The sequence below is a fragment of the Rhyacophila brunnea genome, unplaced genomic scaffold (genome assembly GCF_057557595.1).
Source record: "Rhyacophila brunnea isolate RB1 unplaced genomic scaffold, BYU_Rbru_1.0 scaffold_1, whole genome shotgun sequence".
In the NCBI taxonomy this organism is placed as follows: domain Eukaryota; kingdom Metazoa; phylum Arthropoda; class Insecta; order Trichoptera; family Rhyacophilidae; genus Rhyacophila; species Rhyacophila brunnea.
Genome location: NW_028232751.1, coordinates 41,097,946 through 41,121,602, shown reverse-complemented (window position 1 = coordinate 41,121,602; position 23,657 = coordinate 41,097,946). Strand labels below are relative to the sequence as shown.

Sequence of the window (23,657 nt, the reverse complement as noted above, 5' to 3'; positions counted from 1 at the left end):
GGCGGATCTTAACCCGATTGCAGCGACCGTATTCCAGTATTATACAGCTAGTACGTAACAAATGCGCGATCTTATAGCAGTCAGATACGCAAACCTTGATCTGTGGATAACGCAAGAAATATTTTTCATACAGCACTGAGAATTTTATTAAAAAATAGCCCGATCCATCCGCCCACTTCCACCTATATAACTTTATCAAAAATATGTTGTTTTATTATAAATATAATTGTTCTAATATATATATTTCATAAACATCGTTCGAACCCTCTCGATCTATTGATATTCACTGAGTCATTTACCGTGTAAAATTGAATATTCACTGCGATCTTTACATCATGTTTGCGGGAATACGAAAAAGACAACCAAAAAACCGAAAAGAAATGTGTCAAAATATTTCTAAAAATGTACTTGAACTTGTGTTCTGGATTATGTCATTTATTACTCATGTGTCACCCCAATTGTTTCAAAGTCATAAATCGAGCTCATTATTGAAAGTCCTAAATACGAGGGTGGGTCAATAAGTCCTTAGAAAAGCCGACAGGTGGCGCGACTAGTACTGTAAGCGGTTTGTTTTCATGCAGCGGCACTACCGATTCAGTATGCTGCAAAGTTTCAATCAGATTGGTCGGGTTGTTGTGTGTTTCTCGTACATTTAAAAAAAAAATTTGCTTGTTTACAAAAATGGAGAAAATTGAGCTTAGAGCTGTTATTAAACATTTTAATATAAAAGGGTTAACAGCAAAGGAAATAAAAAATGAGTTGGATTTAGTTCACGGCATATCTGCTCCTTCACTTGCAACTATTTATAACTGGTTAAATGAATTTAAACGTGGTCGTACATCAACAAAGGATGAACCACGCTCAGGACGTCCTGTAGAGGTGACTACACCAGAAATGATCAATAAAATCCACGATATGGTGTTAAGTGACCAAAGATTAAAGTTGAGTGAGATAATTGAGGTTACAGGGATCTCAAAAGGTAGCGTCATTTCTATTTTACATGACAAATTGGGCATGAAAAAAATTTCTGCAAGATGGGTGCCGCGTTTGCTCACAGTCGACAATAAACGCAATAGAGTGGTGGCCTCTAAAGCCCTGTTGTCGCTCATGCAACGCAATCCGGATGAATTTTTTCGTCGCTTTGTAACTGTAGATGAAACATGGACATGGACAAACCACTATACTCCCGAGACGAAAGAACAGTCAAAGCAGTGGATTGCGAAAGGCGAACCATGTCCAAAGAAGGCGAAAACCGTAAAATCAGCTGGTAAGGTTATGGCTACTGTATTTTGGGATGCACGTGGAATTATTTTCGTTGACTATTTGGAAAAAGGAAAAACAATAACAGGGGATTATTATGCATCTTTATTGGACCAGCTAAAAAACAAAATTGAAGAAAAACGGCCTCATTTAAACAGGAAAAAAATCCTCTTTCATCAGGACAATGCCCGTGTTCACACATGTTTACGATCAATGGCTAAAATTGAAGAATTGAAGTTCGAATTGGTCGACCACCCACCGTATTCGCCAGATTTAGCCCCCAGTGACTTTTTCCTTTTCCCAAACTTAAAAAAATGGCTAAGTGGACAACGTTTTTTTTCAAATGAAGAAGTCGTCGATCGGACAAATGCTTATTTTGAGGACCTTCCGAAAACTTATTTTTCTGACGGTTTAAAAAAAAATTGAGAAACGTCTAACCAAGTGTATTGAGCTCCAAGGAGATTATGTTGAGAAATAAAAAAAAAATACAAAAATAAAAACTGTTTTAATGCTTTTTTCTAAGGAATTATTGACCCACCCTCGTATGTAGTAAAGATGCGTGCGTCCACACGGAATGAAAAAATAAATATTTATATTTTAGACGATTGCAAGTTTCATCAATAAATTACGAATTACTATGAAGGAATATATAAAACGTATAAATCTAATATATAAAAATTAATATTTGTTTGTTTGATTGTTCGTATTGTATGCGCTGCCATACCGTTCATCCGATTGTGATAAAACTTTGTTGACTTATTGCTTGCACTTCCGCGAAGAGTATAGGCTATATCTTATATATAAAAATGAATGTCTGTCTGTCTGTCTTTCTATCTGTCCCGTATGCGTTCCTATACCATTCATCCGATTGCGATGCAATTTTGGTAAGTGGTTGTATGCACATCCGCAAAGGTTTATGAATTAGAAAAATCATCTTCTTCTGCTTCATCATTATATTTTCTTTTATTCATATGGTTCCTACACCATTCATCTGATTGCGATGAAACTTTCGTCAGTTATTGTACGCACACCCGCAAAGGTTTCTGAATTAGAAAAACCATCTTCTTCTACTTCTTCTTCATTATATCCTCTTTTATTCGTATGGTTCCTATACCATTCATCCGATTGCGATGAAACCTTCGTCAGTTGTTGTGGTAGCACCCGCAAAGGCTTCTGAATAAGTACAACTATCTTCTTCTTCTTCTTCATCATTCTATTTTCTTTTATTCATATGGTTCCTACACTATTCATCTGATTGCGATGAAACCTTCGTCAGTTGTTGTGGTAACACCCGCAAAGGTTTCTGAATTAGTACAACCATCTTCTTCTTTTATTTTATATTTTTCTATTCGTATGCGTTTCTATTCCATTCATCCGATTGCAATAAAACTTTCATCAATAATTGTGCCAAGCCCCGCGAAGGTTTCTGAATTAGAATAACCATCTTCTTCTTCTTCTATTTTATCTTCTTCTATTTACAATGAAACTTTGGTGAGTTGTTGTGCGCATGCCCACGAAGATTTCTGAATTAGAAAATCATTTTCTTCTTCTATTCGTATGCGTTCCTATACCATTCATCCGATTGCGATGAAACTTTTGTCAGTTGTTGTGCGCACACCTGCGAAGGTTTCTAAATTAGTATTATATAAAATACAACGTTTGTTGTTTGTTTGTTCCATGCAATTTTGTTTTTTTTTTTTTACTGCATATTAATAACATTAATACTTTGGACGCGGAAGACGCACACGGCGCGTAATGACCAGGCGGCCGATCGATGTAATTAACGTGCATTTTAAAGGGGGCAATTAAAATCTCATTATCTTTTCAGCAGCGAAAGCGTTAATAACGTTTGCATATTTTGGATTCGATTTTAATTTAGTGGCCTTTTGTTTGACCTTTACTCCTATTAGAATTATTTTCATATTGCCATATTGTATAACACAGATATTTTAATATTAAAAAAATAATTACCTCTTATTATTTTTTAAATATCTAAGATAAATATAACCTCGAAGCGACCTTGTGCGAAGCCGGGTACTTTAGCTAGTGTTTGATAAAAAAAAACACACACATGGGTAGGTATAAAATATAATATAAATTTAAAATCATAGAATAATAACTTTTCAACTATATTACATATTATCTTCACGTGCAATTTAATGCTTATAAATTTTTAAAACCTCACGCATAAAATGTTTTTATAGCACTTGGAAAAATTTACGCAGATTTAAAAAAATAAATATTGTTTTTTTTTTATAAAACATAAAATATTTATAAAACATAAAACAAAAAAGTATTTTTAACATAAGTAAAATAAAATTAGTCAGTGATTTATGTCTTTTCATCGGCGCACTTTCAAAGCAACCCTTTGAACACAAGTATTTGTCATCAAATATGGCTACCTATTCTTACAGAGTAAAGCACTAAGGCTGATTTTATTAAAGTAAATACAGCTAAATTCAATACTCGATTCTGTTTTTTAGTGTGACACATGCATCCTTATGTATCTAGTCATGATAATAGTTATACCAACTATTTTTAACTGCCGTATTTATTATAATACAGCGAAGAATAACATTTACCGCAGACAGCACTTGTTTCGTATGGAAACTTACGCGGCGGCCGGGTTAACAGCCTACCTCCACTATTCGACACTGCTGTAATCACTCTAATAGAAAAAAATAATATTTAAACCTCTTCTGGTGAATTTTTTCCAGAGCAGACGTAGCAGCCGCATTCTCTGCAAGGGACTTTCGTATTGTCCCGGCATTTCGTGCACGCCAAAGGAGCAGCACCTAGTTAACATGAAAGCAAATTGTAGTACAGTAAAAAACGAAACAATAATGCGGTCGGTCGATAGTGTGCGCGCGTATCGGGAGCCGTGATAAATGCCTGGCAGCCGATGACCGCGTTTTCGCACGTATACGTACATATACAATCGACGAACCGCATCATTGTTTCGTTTTTACTGTACACATAACTAAATTAAATCGAAACTTTAATCTAATTACAAATAATTTGTTATTTATATGAAAACAAATAATGATCCTAAATTCAAGGGGAAAAAGTATATTTTCAAATGATTTTGAAGAACATGAAAAAGTTATAATCTATCCAATCGTCAATGAACAGTTTACACGCCTTTAATTAGTACGTCACATACCAGGAATGTTTGATAAAAATCAGTAATTGTCAATCGCTAAATTAAAAATTATACAACTTTTGGACAAATTCTAAATGTCTATCTAACAAAGTTGTTAATTACTCTGATATAATAAAACATGGCATGGAAGATTGAATAACAAAATCATATTCATGGATGGATTTTTAGAACATTTTTAGTATTATTTATTTCATTTCCATTTCACATGTCGTTTAGGACTGTGTTACCGCCTAAACCATAGCATCCTCAGAGGATCCAAGGCCATGAGGCCTGAATCATCATTGGGCGGATTCATGCAAACATGAGCAAATCGACTGCGAGACAAATTTCTAGCCCGTAAGCTTAGACGTATGAAAATTCATAGTCACCCTTTAGAAACTTAGCCAATAAAGTCTAAACTAAATAAGTATTCTTTCATAATACATAGGTATAAGGAATAATTACTTTCTCAGCATTAATAATTTTATCAAAAGCCTTACCATTAAATTCGTCCCTAGCATAAAAAAATCATTGACCTAGCTTTATTAAAAAAGAACATACATAAAGCACTTACCTACTTATATTAAAGTCATGCATAATAATAATTAAATACCTATAAATCATTCATTCCAAGACATTCAATGTCTAATGTATTTAGTTTAAAATTATGTATATTAAGATTTTATTTATAAGAATGTTCATTTTGTAGGTATGATATTTCAAAATATGTACCTATCAAGCAAAGAAAGGCAGTAATGATAATCCCAGCAAATGCACAGTCCCTTTCAAACAATGACATATTAAATGGACAACTCACTTCATACCGGCGCGCACGAGAAATTGTGCATGAAAGTCATTCACAGATGTATAGGTAGATGTCACGTGACCATATGACGTATCCATTTCCATTATGCGATATAAGTTTCGAGAATTTATAGTAATATAACCTTTATTGTAATGGCGTATTAGTGTCATGACTCATTGCGTTAGAACAGATTCTCGGTTACTTACGACTTCTCGGAGATTAGACGCAAGTGAGCCCAGCGGATCACAGGCGACTGTCCCAATGGTTTCTGTCATTCAATTGCATTGAATAAACATTCATCAATATCTTAAAATGGCATTTTATAAATAATAAATAATACTAACACATGAAAAGTGATAGCAATGTATTCTGACAAATAAACGCCTGTAATTTCGCGTTGTCAATCAACATAAGCATGTCCCCGGAGAAGAAGCCAGCAGACGATATCACCGTGACATTACATCATCAGGGGGGGTCCAGCGCTTCATCCTACGCCAGGACGCCAGGATGAATACAAACCTACGAATTGGTAATTCCTATACCGGCTCGCCGATCACCGCATCCAAATATCTATAGGTACGTTTCGAAGGTTACATGCGACTGTCGCTAGGTACAGTGGAACCCCGATCTACCGTTCTCGCATAAATCGTTTTCCCGTACGGATCGTTCATTTTTGAAAGTCCCGCCAAACCTTAGACTATAGATACATTTAGATGCCACCCACTGCATTGCTAAATGAAGCTGCGTGCCGTGCGTTTGGTATGTGGGCGAGCGAACGCATTAGTATACAAATCGTGACCCGAGAACTACAGGGTTGCAAGTGTCGATTTTTGGCCAAATTAAAGTAACAATGAGGTTGTCTTCCAAGTAACATTATCTACGTGCTGTATTAATATGAAGTCGATATTTTCTATATTTTTTCATTAAAACCCAATACTACCAAGTTCTATGTGCACTTTACAAGAAATCTGTGGTACTACAGAGTTGTACCGTAATCTAGAAAGATCTGTCGTTCTACAGAGTTCCATGTGTTTTGACGTTTCGCGGCGCGCGAATTATCATTACATTTAAAGTTGATAAATTGGTTTTAATTGCAATTATAACAGTGAAATCGTGTCGTATAATATTTAAAATTCATTATTCAGATTTCATGCAGTTTTAACTATAAACCAAGAGTATTGTACATAAACTACTACAGCTTCGAAATACATAACCTCAAAAAATTGTTTCGTGACATTTAACAGCAACAGTATTTGTGGAGTCAATAATGGATGATTTATATTATGAAACGTAAGTAAGCTTTAATTATATGGTTATTTAAAGAATTTCATTACATTCGTTATAGTCAAATATTCACAAACTGTTAATTACAACACCTAATTCAATATTTTCATATTGTGAATCACTTGTACAATTTATTATTACATTTTGTTAATAACAATGTCTCAATATTAAGATTATTTTAAGGCTGTTTGTTGCATTTATTGATTTTGTGTTATTTATTGTTTCAGGTTTGGAAGTCTTCCTGGAAGCGATAATATAAACCTTTTAGACGTATCAAATATCAGTAGAGGAGTTGAAGAAATGGATATGTTGTATTCAAGCATTCCGATTGCTGAAAATTCCCAGGAAGAATACCATCAAATGTTATGCTCTCAAAGTGATAATATTATATATCAACAGTAAGTAGAAAAATCTGTCAACGATGTCAGACAAATCAATGACGTATTAATCTTTTACAATTTAACTAAATTACACGCCTACTTATATTATTACTAATGTTGCATTTTTCTACTCTTACAGGCTTGAAGTTTCTTCTAGAGCTGAGGTGAACGATTTAATAGAAGGACAATTATTACATCACATTCCCTCAACCACCACCGTAGATGAATAATTATTACATCACATTCCCACAACCACCACCGTAGATGAACAATTATTACATCACATTCCCTCAACCACCGTAGATGAAGACGATGGGCTGTTTGAAAGTGAACCACTAACATCGAGCGTTTTAGTTAGAAAACGTATCGCTCACCCCGAGAATTGGACACGCAATATACTAAAATTAAAATGCCAATCAGGCCAAGCTTACATATCAAGACGCGGAAAGTTTGTACCCAAGAAAAGTGTTATAACCAGAAAAGATTGCCTCAATTCCTGTACATTCAAATACAGTAAATTTATATGTTTAGAAGAACAACAGAATATACACAAAGACTATTATACATTAAATCAAAATGAAAAATATCATTTCATTTTAAAAACAACGGAAAGAAGTGTTATTAAACGTCGCACTGTTAAAAACAAAGAAAACTATGTATCAAGGAGGAAGTTTTCATTTAAATATAATTTAATGGTGAAAAATCAACTATTTCAGGTATGCAAAACATTTTATTTGTCGACGTTGAGCATCTCTCAAAAACCAATTTATAATGTTCATTCAAATGTAAAAAATGACTCCAGTATTCCAACGCCTGATGGTAGAGGAAAACATATAAAAACATGTGTGCCTGCTATACTAAAAGATCAAGTAAGAGAACATATTAACTCCTTCCCGAAGGTTGAATCTCACTATTGCAGAGCTTCTACTAAAAGACAATATATAGATTCATCGCTGTCATTATCAAAGATGTATGATCTATATCTTAGCAAATGCAAAGAGACTGACTCCATTCCGGTTAAGATGTCGATGTATAAATTAATTTTTAGTACAGAGTTCAATCTTGATTTCCACATACCAAAATCGGATCGATGCGACACCTGCGAGCATTATAAAGTAGCTAAAACAAATGGAATGCTTACGACTGAGCATGAAGGGTTATACAAAGTACATTCAGTCTTGAAGGCAGGAATGCGCGAAGAACGTGAGAAAGACAGACAAAACAGTGATACACCCGTACTTTGTTTTGATTTAGAAAATGTGATAACATGTCCCAGGGCAGACATAAGTAGCTTCTTTTATCACTCAAAATTAAATGTTTACAATATGACTGCGCATTTATCTACTACAAAAAAAGTCTATTGTGCAATTTGGAATGAAATACGATCAGGCCGGACAGGTAATGATATTGCTAGTGCTGTGAGGGAGATTTTGGATCGGGTCATCGCTGATAATCCTCTAATTACAAGTTTAATTATGTGGAGTGACTCATGCGTGCCACAAAATAGAAATTCTATGATGTCAAATCATGAGTAATCCACAAATTTCACAAATCACCATGAAATACTCCACCCCAGGGCATTCTTGCATTCAGGTAATTGACAATGCCCACAGTCAGATAGAAAAGGCTATGATGGCTTCCGAATTTTATTCGCCGCTTTCGTTTATTAGAATACTTTTAAAAGTAAGCCGCAAAAATCCATTTACTGTGTTACAAATGGAAGAAACAGATTTCAAGGACTTCGGTGCATGTGCTAAATTTCACAATTATAAACTCATTCCTTACACAAAAGTTGCAGCGTTAAGATACACCCAGTCGCTATTTGAAGTAGAATATAGAACATCTCACACTGATACTGATTTTCCGATTAAAATTAACATTAAATTATTAGATAGGCCGAGCCGCCGCGTTAAAGAAAGCAACTCATCTATAGTAATTCTTCCTCAAAATAATCTTCAGCGCCCAAAAGCTATAAAACAAATCCGTCAACTTCCTAAAAATAAAATAGATTCCTTAAGAGCTATGCAAAAGTTTATGCCAATAACAGATAGAAACTTTTATACAGCGTTACTGCGTAACCAGAAAAATAATTGAGTTTCTATTAGAACATTTACTGTTTTATCCATTTTAATAAAATTACATTGATCTTAATATTATGTTCTACGTTTAAAAATTTGTGTTTTAAAGATTTTGGTATTAATTAATAATTAATTGTGTTCTTTATATTTTCCCTTGTATCTTTTGCTAGTATTCTGTATGCACATATGTTTTGTTCAGAAGTTTGGGGTTTTCTTATTTAAATTACCATGTTAATTGTGTTTTTTATATTTCTCCATGTATTTTTTGCTAATATATCGTATGCACCTATGTTTTGTTCAGTAGTTTGTAGTTTTCTTATTTAAATTACCATGTTAATTGTGTTTTTTATATTTCTCCATGTATTTTTTGCTAATATATTGTATGCACCTATGTTTTGTTCAGAAGTTTGTGGTTTTCTTATTTAAATTACCATGTTAATTGTGTTTTTATATTTCTCCATGTATTTTTTGCTAATATATTGTATGCACCTATGTGTACGTCCTGAGTGGCAGCGTTCGGCGCAGCATTGAGCGTTTTGCGCAACTCAAACGTATAACCGTATAAATGTATAACCAAAAAAGACATTGTCTATGAACATTTACACACACGGTTATACGTTTAAGTTGCGCAAAACGCTCAACGCTGCGCCGAGCGCTGTCACTCAGGACATACACTATGTTTTGTTCAGAAGTTTGTGGTTTTCTTATTTAAATTACCATGTTAATTATTTTATTTATATTCTCCTTGTATTTTTTGCTGATATATTGTATCCATCTATGTTTTGTTCAGAAGTTTGTGATTTTCTTATTAAAATTAGCATGTTAATAAATTGTGTTTTTATATTTCTCTATGTATTTTTTGCTAAAATATTGTATGCACCTATGTTTTGTTCATAAGTTTGTGGTTTGCTTATTTAAATTACCATGTTAATTATATTCTTTATATTCTCCTTGTATTTTTTGCTAATATATTGTATGCACCTTTTTTGTTCAGAAGTTTTTGGTTTTCTTATTTAAATTACCATGTTAATTGTATGTATTATATTATATTATATTATTATGATGTTACATACTTCATATAATTTTTGCATTATTTGTATTTCTTCATCCTTCATCTTCTTGTTGGTAGTTTATGCTATTTTTTACCATACTTATGTTTTATATTTTAAAATTACATTGTCACCATTTTCATTCAATTTAAATGGTATTAAACAAAATTTACAAAAAATAATTTTTATTTTTCTGAATTTCCCATTTTCCCAACAATTTCCATACATTTTCTCCGAAAAAAATATCATGTAATATAACTCAATCAAACATTTTTATTTGTTGTAACATAAAAATTAAAAGTCTGTGTCTTGAATTACTAGGACTTTCATACAAATTTCAGTTAGAACTTTGTAGTACAGGAGGTTTGTTTGACTTTCAGGTGCCCATGGTTCTAACTGAAATTATGATATATTGATTTAACTATTAAAAACTAGTTTTTACATAGTTTTATTGATAGTTATACCATAACAGTACCATTAATAATATATTCAATCAAAAAAAATATTGAAAACATTCATGATATTCAAAATACAAGCATTCAAAACTTCAAATGCCCATATCTTTTTTGCTGCAGCTGTTCACTTAGAACTATGTAGTTCTCGGGTCACGAAATGTTTGAGACCATAGACCGTTTCGCTTGTGGTCGCCCAAAGTGCTCGCACTAGACGCTCAGAATTAAAATATAATTTTCTATTTTTTTATGTTATATAGTATTTTTAAGCTGTCAAAATGCAACCATTAGGTAAAGATATCCATAATTTAAGTTATTTTAAAGAAACACTATTGATACACACTTGATATTAAAATATATAATAATATACAAATAAATCATCACGAACATGTATCAACTTACCTATGAAATGTAATACCATGTTCTTGCTTATCAGTACGGCTACTACATTTTAATACAACACACAGAACCATCTTTTCTACTTAATTAACTAAAAATATTAACCACTGACTTTATGTTAAACACAAAAAATATCAATTTTAGCAACACGCGCTCGCAGGTTATCAACACTTAGCTATGCAACAAACTAAGATTTGGCGGCGAAACCATAGCAAACCATCTCACAAATTTGTAAACCTTTTATCTTGCCCTAGTGCGTGTTGCAGAGATTATAAGGGTGCCGAATACTTTCTCACTCGCACTTATGCATCGTTTTTGTTCAGGCCTTGCGCCAAATACCCATAAGAACAATGTTAAATAATCCCACATTAATCGTTCCTCGATTTATCATTTTACTCGATCTATCATCTAAATATTATGGTCCCGTCACAAATATTATCCCGATTGACTGTTTTTGTTTAATATTTTTCGTAGAATTGTTTATGATTACAGACTATTACAGACCTTTCAGTCGCAACGCTTTATTTGCACAGGTCGGTCGACGCTCAGGCTTGCCTCGCATTTCGTATCATGAATTTTCATAAGTCGCAACTAAAATGCCCCCCACGAAGAAAACTAGAACTCTAGCTGAGAAACAGAAAATATTTCAAGACGTCGAAAAAATCCAGGAGAAAAACAAGTTTTTTTTAAATTTATTTTTTATATATATCCCGCATTTATCGTTTTTTTTCTTGGGTCCCTTGAGTCGGGGTTCCACTGTAGATATGCGCGGTCTTCATATGCGACACCAGATCGACGTTCTTGAAAGGTTTGATTTATGGCTGTGCGGCAGATGAGGCGAGTTTAGATGTGAGAGCCGGAATAAACATGCATACCGCAAAGTTTGACAGATATAAATATGACGTATGAACAAGTAAACAGTATATAAATAAAACCAAATAAAACGAACTTTAAAACAACTGATGCTCAACCATCCCTCGTTAAATCTATAAGTCAAGTGTTATGTTATTCAATAATCAATTTGAGGTAGGATATAATATGTATACTTTACGTTTTTCAGTCGGTGTCACCATCAACTTCTCATATTCTTCTGTTCTATTGGCTAGAGGAATTACAGTTTCGATTGCGAAAATCTTGTCGTGACATTTCACCTTTACGTCATTCTGTGGAATGTCTTTTCCGTGGTACAGTGTCCCGATGAGTTCAGTATTTTTACGTAATTTTACTATCTCTTCTATGCAATAATCAAACCTGAAAAAAAATTATAGTTGTAATAGATAATTGACAAAAAAACACTAATTCATGTCATTTGATAAAATTAACTACTTCATACTAAATCGACACAATGATTGCATTGAATATCATATAAGACAAGTTAAATAGTTACATGCAAATGCCGATATCTCCAATTTTATTTTGCTTATATTTATTGCAATTATCGGTTAATCTGTAATAAAAATATGCATATTGTTCTTAATTGGAAATACAATATGATGGAAAAACTAACCTATCATTAAAACTAATAATTTAAAAGTAAAACACAAAAACGTCATTTACTAACATTGCAAATTAGACATATCGGTGTTTGCTTTTAGACGCTTCATAATATCATTCAATACTTTTTATACTATGATGAGCTTAGTTCTAAATTCGAACACCGGATGATTTATGATAGTATTTCTATAATAGAAGGTAATAGTTTTCATCCAGTCATCCAATATTTTCGAATGCGATTTTACGCCAGATGGCGTGCAAAACGTATAATTGCGTTCACGGAGATTTTGTACATAAGCATCTCGCCGAACCCGAACACCTAATGCCCCTCTACCATAAGTTTAGCGAACCGATTGCTAAATTCGGCAGAGTCGATTTTTGACAGATTGCAACTGACAGCCCGCGTTTGTTGATAATTGTCATAGGTACTTGTTTTCTTAGGTATTTCATTATGATTTGAGTGAATTATTTTGATTATTGTCTAATGGTATTATCTATTTTACAATTGATCCTATAATTGGTGCTTCATTTTATTCAATGATGAATGCTTTACTAGGTACTAAACTTTGCTTTCGTAGATGAAGCTAATCTACAATGCCGCAATTTCGTAAAAGCGATGACGCTTTCGAATTTAAGAGTCTCGTTAGTAAATACGCAGATTCATGAAAATCAAATAAATATAATATAATATTTTTAACAACTCAATTCACATGATAATGCTGGAATCGATTTACGCATAATAATTATATGGTAGGTAGGTATACTATCACGATAACCATTTACATTTGTTTATATTGTAATGATTATATTTATTCAATAACGTTTATTTGGCATTCGGATTATCCGGTCATAATGCAGTGTTAATCGAAAAATAAAAGAAATAATATGAAAGTATGTAATAGCGAGTTCAAAATATATGGACTACTAGGGCTATCTAGCAGCAAAATGTGAAAAATTATCGTATATTTAACAGTTAAGTGCCCATAGACATCAAAAACTGACCATAGAGAAAAAATATTTTTGTTTTAATATAAGGAATACTTGTTTCAAATAGACGTGCATGTACAAACACCGTTATTTGAATGGAGCATTATGGAACACGGCGGCACTGAATATACAAATTCGCAGACAAGTGGGTGAACACTTGACAAGTTTTATTAAGGCAATAAACGGTTCCGGCGTAAGGTGAGACCGTCATAAACGATTCGTTTTTACCTATTTCCATTGACGGCCTATTAGCTACAATATTGACACCTAGAATTTTATCCCAAGAAATAAATATCTCATGGATCCAAACGTTTGCTATGACCAACGCAAGACTTACCAAAATCCTTTCTCATGAGGTTGCTCCGGATTATAATTTAGTAGGACCATTTGTTTAACTTTGAGGTCTTCAATTTCTATTTCAGTTCTTGACCGTGGTCTTATTTCAGACAACTTGCAGTACTGCGATGAACACTCGTCTTCACTATAAAACAAAGACCATCTTTAAAAACAAAAACTAAATATAATATACAATAGATAACGCAGACATCAATTACTGTCAATTAAACAGTTTCCTGCAATAGGTACACTAGAGACCGATTTATATTCTATCTTTTTATGAAAATTGAGCTGTCTAGGAATCGCTGTTTTTCTCTTAGCGCTTGGCCACAGTGACGGGCGGGCAGCGGCGTGTACAACTCAAACGTATAACCATGTGTGATATGTCCCAAAAAAGACACTGTCTACAAACATTTTACACACGGTTATACGTTTGAGTTGCGCAAGCCGCCGCTGCCCACCGACCACTACGTTCTTGCACTAAATTACTTATGACATTAAACACACATTAAATAAATCTATCAACCAATATTAATTGTGGATGTTTCATAGACAATCAGTCATAATATAAAATAATATGTAACCATGTACTGTCGAACAAGATCTTCTTGGCTACGTGTTAAAACTGTGAACTAACAAGCTCCTCCCATTTTTAACCGCACTTCCATTATAAACTAAAAAGCTCCTTCTATTTAGTCGACGACAGCGACTTCCGGCTTGTGCCTAAATCTTCTTGTTGGACAGAAAGTACTAAATTTTCAATTAAATAACTTATTCTAACGTGTGCACATTGAATCAAATATTTTTCTTTGAGGCTCGCTACCTATGCACATATCTTATAAAGGGTTGCCCATATATTATGATGTCAGATAATGTGGGGGAAAGGGTCTGAGTTAACATCGTGATTTGTGACGAAAGTGATGTAGAAAATGTGGTCACAAAAGCAACCAAACTTACTAATTTTTTTCTGAGAATAAAATTCTGAAAGCGAAAACTTTTAATGAATTGTTCTTTTAGCGAATGAGAGAATCTGGAAAAATGATGTAATCACGCAGGGTGTAAAAGAATTTATGATGAAATGTAATAATGGGGAGACAAAATGTCAAAAATGACAAAATCATGGGACAACTGATACACCCCTGTTACAGGCGGGCTTCTCCCGGTGTAAAATAATCATTTAGTAGCTCAAGTCGAAACGTAACCCTGACCTCTAGAAACGGCTTCATAAAACATCTAATCTGATTCCTTGCTCAACCACGTAAGTATTTTTTTTTAAATTTAAAAAGTAAAAATGATGATGGATGAAAGAGATAATTTTAAGACTAAATATAAGGATTCAAAAATAATAAATTTTGCCGCGCTTGTCGGCAACGTCCAAATTTCGACGCGCCTGCGCCAGGGTGGTCCTCGTGATTCGTGAAATCAAAAAAACATCACGCGATAAAATTTGGCCAATCACGAGAGTCCTTTTTGTAGAATGGCGTGGGTACGCGAAGTTGAGAAAAAGAAAAAAAATTAGTAAGCGTCCCCTTTCCGATAGGATAGGACCTGCCAAACTTATTGTTAAAACAAAATATGTAAACGTTTAAAGAAAATGTAAAATATAAGAAGACCACGTTACGAGCACGAAAGACCGAGTTTTATTTATACTCCAACCGTTTGAATCTTCGTTTTTTTTGTGAATCCGGGGTTCCATGGACGCCTGAGCTAGCCGCTGGAACCCCGGGGATCTCAATGGCGCCCGGCAACATGAAGCGTGAAGAATCGCATTAATTCTTCCGAACCCGCGAAATAAAATTTACGCCCGCGAACGCTAAATAAAAGTTTATGATCCAGGAGCCGGAACAACCAAGAAATGGTTAACTAAAAAGCGGACTCCGACGTGACCCTTATCAAAGAAGAAGTGCTGTCTCCAACATCAAACCGGGAGAGCCCTCTTCTGGTGTTCGAAGACAGTCCACATACGGAGCTGACCGCGCCTAGCGTCGTGCTGGAGACCGTAGCACCAGCGCGTCTCCAGTACGACGAATGGCTGCACAAATCCCACCTATGGAGACCAGACACATCATCGACGGTATCCAGCGAGGAGGGCTCGTAGAGGCCACGGCCCACTCGCGACGAAAAACGGCGAGCAAAATGCCGATTTTCCTAGGGTACCACTAACATGTTGTGTACCCTATTCGACCACGGGATATTCGGTGAGGAGAGAAAAAGGAAACGGGAGGCCAGGGAGCCTCAAAAGAGGGCTGAGAAGGCGCGCAAGCTGAGAGGAATCAAAGAAGCTGTGCGGGCGCAGGCTCGACCACGAGGAGATGAAGCAGGACCAGTCGCCAACCCTCGAGTCAAGGGTGAACGCCGAGTTGCTGTTGGATGTGAAATGTGTAGATTATACGAATAAAACATCCGGAAATTCTTCTAATTACGGATATAAAGTTAATTAAGGACAAACTTTCTGAGCCTTGTAATCTTAAGTTCATTAGTACGAAAAATGTACATTCTAGTTTTAAAAATAACGCTCCGCAAAGTGACGCCAATTCTTTCCGTTCAAATAAAGTAAATATGAATGAATTCGAAAACATTAACATTGAAAATCGCAAACAATTTTATAAACGGGAAAGACGATATTCTACAGTAGCGCGAAACCTGTTTCAAAGTTACGCCGTGTTAATAATTTGAATCCAAAGAGAAACGAGGAAAATAGTATACGACCGTCACTATTATTTCTTTACAAATTACCAATCGTAAATTTAACACAGCGAAAACGGAACGGGAATAATAAGGCATCACTCGACGAAGTGTTAGTTGTTATGTTAAATTTTAATAATAAGTTAAAATTAGGTATAAGAGGATGAAAGTAGAGATTGTATGCTTGTGATAAAAAAAAAAAAAAAAAATGAGTCAATAAGCCGTAAATTTCTCAACTTCAATAATGAAAAAAAAAAAAAATAATAGTAAAACGTGAGAGGCACCGCAAATCGGCGCGGCGCGCCTTGGAATAGGATGTCGGGCGCGTAAAACGAAACAACAATTTTTTTTTAAATAAAATGGGTTTCACTAAAAATAAAGTTAATTACACAGTTTTAAGTGTACTGATTCAGAAATAAATATAATGAGAGGGTGGAATATTTCAATTTTTAATATCAATGTGATTTATACAGTCAATACAATGTTGCAAAATAATTATGGGTATTAGGGTAAAATATTAAAAGTGATAGTAAGTACCATAAGTACAATGGGAAGATTTTATATAAAATTAGTAGCTATTTAATGTATGGGGTAGGAGTAATTAATAAAGTAAATTCGAATAAATTTAAAGTACAGGAAGTCTAATGAACGAATAAATTACTAAAGAAAGAAAAAGAATAAATACAGATGAAGACAATTTGGAAGCACAAAGGGAGCCACCTCTCGAAGTAAGCGCATCCAAAGGCAGCGTAGCCGAAAATTCATGATACCAAAGCTTGATGGTGTGGAGAGTGCGCACTCTCCTTTCTCGCGCAGGTTCATGGAGAGACTAGGGACGTGACGCCTGAAAGATATCGTGAAACAACAAGAGGTACCTCCGAAGTGTAACCATCTATAAAAAAAAAAAAAGAAAGGGAAAAGGATACTTATTGTGAAAATCCATCCTAGTACCTGTGGGAAAGCCGTGCCGCCGTCAACGAGCCTGGCCGTTGTACCGCTATACGATGCCTTGCCCGCAGTAATAGGAACAGATGGAGACACAGTACCTGTCCATCTATGAGGTGATACTCCAGAGACCAGCAGATCAGTGGAAAACTTTCCACAGAAAGATATCCGCTGCTCGGAACGAGTCTGGCTCAATAGTAACGCCACTACCACGCCCTGGTTGCAAAGGCAGACGACGCCAAACGAGGTACGCTCCTATTGCACCAGAAGAAGAAAAACATAACACGAAATAATAATTCCGAACGAGGGCCAAACGTCTACAAATGTAGCCTCTCGGAATACAAAAAAAACTGGACAGCCCAAGAGTCGAAGACTGCAGCTCCACGACCCCTCCGCTGACCAGTATAAAAGAACGAGAAGAATAACAAAAACATTACGAAAACAAAATAAACGCACGACATTACAGGAGAAAAATAAAATAATAATAAATTATGACAAATGATAATAAGAAAGGAAAATAAATCAAACTCTGACTTATTCAGGAGCATTGCTTTGAGCAGGAAAATAGTAATTAAAATAAATATAGAAACAATACGTAAAGTTAGTTGTTTTTTTTTTTTTGTTAGAATAGTTAGATTGTAGTTGAATTTTTTTTATATAAACTGTTATCATGCCATGTATTTAACGGATGAACAAGGAATTGGATGGGTGGCCGATGAGATCAGGGCGTACCTTTCGACTTTAATCCAGATGGGGCGAATGATACACCCCTGTTACAGGCGGGCTTCTCCCGGTGTAAAATAATCATTTAGTAGCTCAAATTGAAACGTAACCCTGACCTCTAGAAACGGCTTCATAAAACATCTAATCTGATTCCTTGCTCAACCACGTAAGTATTTTTTTTTAAATTTAAAAAGTAAAAATGATGATGGATGAAAGAGATAATTTTAAGACTAAATATAAGGATTCAAAAATAATAAATTTTGCCGCGCTTGTCGGCAACGTCCAAATTTCGACGCGCCTGCGCCAGGGTGGTCCTCGTGATTCGTGAAATCAAAAAAACATCACGCGATAAAATTTGGCCAATCACGAGAGTCCTTTTTGTAGAATGGCGTGGGTACGCGAAGTTGAGAAAAAGAAAAAAAATTAGTAAGCGTCCCCTTTCCAATAGGATAGGACCTGCCAAACTTATTGTTAAAACAAAATATGTAAACGTTTAAAGAAAATGTAAAATATAAGAAGACCACGTTACGAGCACGAAAGACCGAGTTTTATTTATACTCCAACCGTTTGAATCTTCTTTTTTTTTGTGAATCCGGGGTTCCATGGACGCCTGAGCTAGCCGCTGGAACCCCGGGGATCTCACAACACTAATTATGGATCCCTGGAACCATGGAATTGGAACCTTGATACAGACTTAAGGTGACGCATCAGTGAAACGCCAAATAATTTTCAACTGTACGCGCGACGAAATTTTGGACTCGCTGCCATTCACTGAGAGAATGTTGACCCGGGAACACGTCACTTTGCTGCGTGATGGCGACGGGTCAATTAATTCTAAAATCGTGTAAAGATGACTAAAAACGTTACCCATTTACTTTAAAAAGAAAACATGCCAATGAATATATTATTATTGTTACTAATAGAACAATAAACAGAACATAAAATGGACGTATGTTGGATTTATATGACAATTAATATTTCGTTTGACAGGCGTCATTTTCACCCGCCACCCGCAATCCGCGCATCGCCTAGCGACGATCTTTTTAGACCGTGCCTCAACTAATGCATGGCCTTAACTCATTTAATGCTGACAACGCGACTGACGCATTTGCATTAGTTGGCAATTAGATATAATTAAAATGCGGTAATTAAAATGTCATTAACTGGTCAGCAATGAATGTATTAATGGGGTAAATTATATTAGGTATAAAAAACTACTTATATTGTCGTATTTTTAAAAACCTGCCACCATGTAAGTGAATGAATGAATTAACACGATTAAACAATCGTAAACAAAGTGTAAAATTAAAGAAACTTACTCAACAAAATTAACTTTATACAATAACCCTTCTTCGTAGGTGAAACTTTCATTTCCATTAGTAATTTTCGCCTCCTTTTTCTCAATCAATTCGTCTTTGACTTCTGATACTCCATTTGATTCATTATTTTTTGGAACCTCTTCTTTTTTGTCTATTCCTTCCGGCGAATCCTCTTTCTTTTTGGCAGAGAAATAGTCTTTGATACTGCGTTTAGGGGCTGTGTTAACAGATTGGAGTGATTTCATTGATTTAGGACGTGTATCGCATTTACTACTGCTATGTTTATCATCAGCATCTTTCTGCGGAGACTTTCTTTTACTGTTTGGAGTTGTAAAATTATCTTTCTTATTATTTTTTTGCAGTTTTTTTTTCGGACTTCCCTGACTGGTTTTTTTGGATGGTGATCTACTAGTACTAGGTTTATGTTCTTCATTTGAATGTGTTCCATTCGAACAATCATTCGGAGATACGTATTCTGGATCTTTCACTATTTGTAAAACCTTTCCTTCAAACCAGGCGCTGTGAAATCTATCTTTGATATCAATAAGATCGCCGACATGATAAAATTTACTGACAGCATCTATAAAAAGAGTAAGTAATGACGTTAATGAATTTTTATTTTGTATTGACTAAACAAAAACTGAAAAAGCTTAATCGGAAATCAACCTCGGGTCAAGGTAACAGATGACATTACGAAAAGTAATAACAAAAAGAGTACAAAATTCATGGAAAACAGGTAAGTAAGACCTCAGAGTAATAATATAAAGAGAGTCGCTATTGTTCAGTAAAAAGAAGTCATGTTTCTTGCGTATAACGCACAGTAGAACCTCAATTTTATTGATCATACATAATTTTGAAAACACTTCTGAGAAAATACATTATAACCAATAGAAAAAATCTATTTGAAAAAAGTAAGACACCACCCCACCGGAATCGAACCTGCATCTCTCGGGTTTCGCACCCACGCACATAGACCACTATGCTAAAGGTACCGGCTTCTGTATTTTAAATCAAAGTAGGTATTACTTTAATTACTAACTGACGTCACGGATCACTCAAGATAATTTTAGTGCTGTAGTTTCCTTGAACTTGTTAATAATTTTAAGAACTAATAAGTGTTTTCAAAATTATGTATGTTCAATAATTAGAATGTTACATTCTTAATCTTATGAAGTATTTGTTGAATAAAAAGAGTAGTTAATTAAAAAATATCAGCAGGTTCAAGGAAGCTACGACACTAAAAGAATGAGATTGGATCGCTATTTATAAAACAGGAGTGTAAAGAAATTAAATAAATCAGTTGTTTTTTAACTTCCCAGTAAGTACTAAAGGTAGCTCCTGTATACAATGAAACGGCAGTTGGCTTTCGATACATTACATAAATATTAGCTTACCATCATATTCAATCTTCTTCTCGCCTAATGTTTCACTCTTAATATCTTTTTCTTCTTCTTCCTCAGTTTGCTTACCGTTTTCAAAGACAAGCGGTGTAACTTTCTGCATGAGTTGAATCACATCATTTAGTTTTATGTTGTAGTCATGAAAAGAATATCCATCCTCAAGCTAAAATAAGCATAATCAAGACTATAAATACCAAACGTCATGAAGTAAGCAAAGTATAATAGCGAAAACGTTTAATTTCCAAGCAGAAAAACTAATGAAATTGAGTTTATATTAAAGAAATTGACATAAAAATGCATAACATTTGATTCGTTGATTGAAATAATTCTAACTTAACATTGCATTACCAGTTTTCCGCCGTAGAAAAGTCTCTGGAGAGAAGGTTCGACGTCGAATTTATCCTCGAGCAACTTTCGAAAAGTGTCGATTTTAGTCAATTTTGAAGGTACCACCACTATCGCCTCCGGTTTTCCACAGAATCTTACTCGCACGTGCATTTTGTCAGTGTTTAACCATCATTAGTCGTACTATCGTAAAATATTTATGAATAAAATGTGCACAAATTCAACGCGTTGACATGACAGTCGAAGCAGTTTGTTGACGGTTGTAGGTAGATTTTGGCGCGAACTTCCCCAAACAATTTTATTTTTTATGGCTAATAAATTTATACGGAACCAACACCATAATTTTTTTTGTAGCTATGTAACAACAAATAATTTTGACGACGTAAATTCTTCAACAAAAGATTAGGTGAATTTGTTTTGCGCGTATTGTCGATAAGAATGGAAAATTATAATTAACAGAACACAGGTCAGGTTGGGTTGTTGTCTATGGTCACTTTTTCGGGCATGTTGCAGTAGGTCCATTTACCTGGATCACCCAATGTTAAAACTCCAACTTTTTTTGAGTGCATTCGTTTGTGCATGCATTTTTTTCGTTTGCGCACGCTTATTAATGGGGTTATTCGCATTTAAATTTGGGTGACCCAGCTAAATGCTGGATACTTGTGTCACTAAACTTAAGTTTTTTAAAAAAATTAAATTGTAAACTCTTGTGCGTCGGTAGTAAACGTTAGTGCACGATTATTTTTTGCCTTTTCACCTATATTGAGCACGCTATTTGATTTTTAAGTTTGTATGCAAAACCTGACTGCGTGAGTTTAAAAAAATTTTTTTTAGTGAATTCTCTTGTTACATAACTGGTGGAAAATTCTACATACTTTTTAATTTTTTTTTCTCATATAGTTGTGAGATATTTGATATGAAATATTTGATGAACGTTAACTAGAACCACCCAACAAACTTTTTCAAATTTTTATTACGTCATTAATTTGTCTATTATTGGCTTACGTTTGAGCACGTACTTTTATTGTTTTCATTACATCGTGAGAGATAATATTTTTTTAAATTTAGTGACTTGATACTTGAACCAATAAATTTGCCTTAATTTTTTTTTGTTAAATGCATACGATTATGTATATTTATTTCAACTTTTTACACGTTTTTTCAAATTTTTATCTTTTATATAAAGCTAGAAATTTGAGTTTGAGAGGCCGTCAAGTTTTAACACCAAATATTTTTTTTCCACATTTTTTAAATGCATTCCTTTGAGTAATTTTATTGCATATTTTTTCATGTATTTTTTATTGTTTTCCATTAAAATTAAGGGCTCCACACACCAAAGCGAATTATTCGCCAATCAAGCTCGTATTGGCTTACGGAACAGAGCACGCTTGCGCGACCGCCTTGCGTCTTGAGTGCGAATTTGCAGCGAATATTCGATGCGATTTTCGGGAACTCTGTCGACAGCGAATTATTTATTCGCGGCGCCGTAGATATGAGAAATGAGTCACTTAATGAGGACTCCGACCGAATAGGTTAATTACGGATAGGGATTTGTTCGGACAGATTAGGTCAATTGTGTCTTTTGTTGCCGTAATAAAATGTATAGTACTAACCTGGCAGCGTGTCCTTCGCATCCACGTTTCTTCCTATACTTCGCGCGCACTCTCGCATATCTCGTTCGCCTCGAACGACATATTCCGTTCGCCGGGCAGCGTATCCTTCGCACCTACGTTTCTTCCTATACTGCGCGCGCACTCTCGCGAATCTCGTTCGAGGCGAACGACATATTCCGTTCGCCGGGCAACGTATCCTTCGCAACCACGTTTCTTCCTATACTGCGCGCGCACTCTCGCGAATCTCGTACGCCTCGAACGACATAAGCGCCAGGTGACACGGGACCGATTTGTTCGCTGGCTATAGATTAGTTTTAAAGGATACGTTCGTTCGAGAACGACGCGTGTCTACGTGGCGCAGTGTTGCCAACCGTACTATAATTATAGTATTTGTACTATAATTTTGGTCCGCGTACTATGTACGATATAAAACAGGTATAGTACGCCCACAATACTATAATTTTGAATATCGTACTATAATTTAATATAAAAGTACTATAATTTCGCATTTGCCATGTCGCAATCGAGTTGTCTTTGAAAATTTGGAAATCTGCGGCCCGCGGCGAAATTTTCTTCTCCTAAAAAAACGAGCTGACCATGAAAAATCGGGAACCTGCGGCCCGCGGCGAAATATGTTTCCTAAAAAAACGAGCCGACTATGAAAAATTGTGGCGGTGAAATATTTACAATTTCTACTAAATTTTCCGTTATTTTTTTTTCGGAGAAACAAAAAACCTATACATTTTCAACAGATGACAACGCGTACTATATTTTATCCCCAAATACTATAATTTTGGAGGCTCTGTACTATAATTCCACTTTCAAAATATGGCAACACTGACGCGGCGGACAGATTTCGCCAAGGGAATTAGTAAAATCAAAATGGCGAAGATATTGAGCAGCTGATCGAGTTGGTCCGGAAATATCCAATCCTTTATGATTTCTCTGACAGTGACTACAA

At 34.9% G+C, this 23,657-nt stretch overlaps 1 protein-coding gene across 2 annotated transcripts in view; it reads right to left on the bottom strand.

Moving 5' to 3' along the window:
• The window catches only part of LOC147079789 (E3 ubiquitin-protein ligase UHRF1-like), a 40,688-nt gene extending 19,337 nt beyond the window's left edge, over positions 1-21,351 (bottom strand). Inside the window, exons 1-6 of one of the 2 annotated variants that reach the window (XM_085944187.1) lie at positions 21,087-21,351; positions 20,733-20,901; positions 19,339-19,918; positions 13,668-13,811; positions 11,901-12,100; positions 3,955-4,055 (exon numbers count right to left, since the gene is read on the bottom strand). In XM_085944187.1, the coding sequence (XP_085800313.1) occupies positions 3,955-4,055; positions 11,901-12,100; positions 13,668-13,811; positions 19,339-19,918; positions 20,733-20,901; positions 21,087-21,236 (1,344 nt within the window). In that variant the 5' untranslated portion in view covers positions 21,237-21,351. The remainder of the gene's footprint in view (positions 1-3,954; positions 4,056-11,900; positions 12,101-13,667; positions 13,812-19,338; positions 19,919-20,732; positions 20,902-21,086) is intronic. The other variant, XM_085944196.1, reaches the window with a different exon arrangement.
• Positions 21,352-23,657: the final 2,306 nt, after the last annotated feature.